Below are 1,725 nucleotides of genomic sequence, written 5' to 3'. Positions count from 1 at the left end.
TGTTTCCTGACTTTTTAATGATCGCCATTCTAACTGGTGTGAGATGGTATCTCATTGTGGTTTTGATTTGCATTTCTCTGATGGCCAGTGATGATGAACATTTTTTCATGTGTCTGTTGGCTGTATGAATGTCTTCTTTTGAGAAGTGTCTGTTCATATCCTTTGCCCACTTTTTGAATAGACATTTCTAAAAGAATACATACAAATGGCAAACAGGCATGTGAAAGGTACTTGACATCACTGATCATCAGAGAAATGCAAATCAAAACTACAATGAGATATCATCTCACCCCAGTTAAAATGGCTTATATCCAAAAACGGAATAACAAATGCTGGCAAAGATAGAGAGAAAAGGGAATGCTCATACATTGTTAGTGGGAATGTAAGTTAGTACAAACACCATGGAAAACAGTTTGGAGGTTCCTCAAAAAACTAAAAATAGAGCTACCATATGATCCAGCAATCCCACTGATAGGTATATACTCAAAGGAAATCAGTATATTGAAGAGCCATCTACACTTTCATGTTCACTGCAGCACTGTTCACAATAGCCAAAATTTGGAATCAGCCTAAGTGCCCATCAACAGATGAATGAATAAAGAAAATATAGTACATCTACACAATAGAGTGCTATTCAGCCATAAAAAGAAAATGAGATTCTGTCATTTGCATTGGAACTGGAGGCCATCATGCTAAGTGAAATAAGCCATGCACAAAAAGACACACATCACATGTTCTCATTTATTTGTAAAACCTAAAAATCAAAATAATTGAACTCATGAAGATAGAGAGTAGAAGAACGGTTACCAGAGGTTGTGAAGGGTGATGGCAGGGAGGTGAGAATGCTTAGTGGATTTTTTTTTTTAAAGTAAGACCTAGTATTTTATAGCAAAACAAGGTGACTATCATCAATAACAATTTAATTGTACATTTTAAAATAACTAAAAGAGTATAATTGGTTTGTAAACACAATGGATAAATGCTTGAGGAGATGGGTACATCATTTTATATGATGGGATTATTACTCATTGCATACCTGTATCAAAACATTTCATATACCCCATAAATATACACACCTACTATGTACCCACAAAATTTTTTTAAGTGCATGAATAGATTTGGGGCTTTAGACAAGGCTAGAGCAAGAAACCCCAAAACAATGTCTTTGAGACATCGTTTCTTTTTCTTCTCTCTTCAGATGGGTCTTCTCCTTTTAGTGACAAGATGGCTGCCAACAAACTAAATCTCATACTACCAGATTAGCAATCTTTGCAGAATAAAAGCATTTTCCAATAGGTTCAGCAGTAAAGTCCAGAAAAGATCATAAACTGGCCTATCTGAGGTCAATTGCCTACCCTGTCCCACAGTCAATGTGGCCAGAGGGATGGAATACTCTGATTGGTCAAGCTTATGTCATATGTTCAGCCCCTTATTAAGGATTAAGAGTAGTAAAAGAAGAAGAAAAAAGTAAGGGAATCACCTAAACTATGTGGAATGCATTTCTCCCAGTAAAACGGGCTCAGTTCCTATGGAAGAGAAAAGGGATGCTGGACATGCAAAAGCAGAGGTCTACTTCATTGTTAAACTCTGTGTCTTCCTATAAGCAAAAATTGTAACTTCTAAAGACTGTAGGTTAAGGTGGCGAAAGCTACTACAAAGAGCTCAGTTTAAGAACCATGTAAATAATCAGGTCACTAGGGCTAAAGTAAGCAACAATTCTAAAAT

The 1,725-nt window shown here is 36.2% G+C and overlaps 1 protein-coding gene across 1 annotated transcript in view; it reads left to right on the top strand.

Annotated features, from left to right (window-relative positions):
* The window catches only part of TMCO5A (transmembrane and coiled-coil domains 5A), a 34,078-nt gene extending 32,785 nt beyond the window's left edge, over positions 1-1,293 (top strand). Inside the window, exon 12 of the mRNA XM_011989331.1 lies at positions 1,199-1,293. Coding sequence (XP_011844721.1) covers positions 1,199-1,217 — 19 coding nt within the window. The 3' untranslated portion in view covers positions 1,218-1,293. The remainder of the gene's footprint in view (positions 1-1,198) is intronic.
* Positions 1,294-1,725: the final 432 nt, after the last annotated feature.

The sequence above is a fragment of the Mandrillus leucophaeus genome, unplaced genomic scaffold (assembly GCF_000951045.1).
Source record: "Mandrillus leucophaeus isolate KB7577 unplaced genomic scaffold, Mleu.le_1.0 Scaffold35, whole genome shotgun sequence".
Taxonomy (NCBI): domain Eukaryota; kingdom Metazoa; phylum Chordata; class Mammalia; order Primates; family Cercopithecidae; genus Mandrillus; species Mandrillus leucophaeus.
Note: the sequence above shows the minus strand (reverse complement) of the source record. Positions and strands in the feature narration are given on the sequence as shown.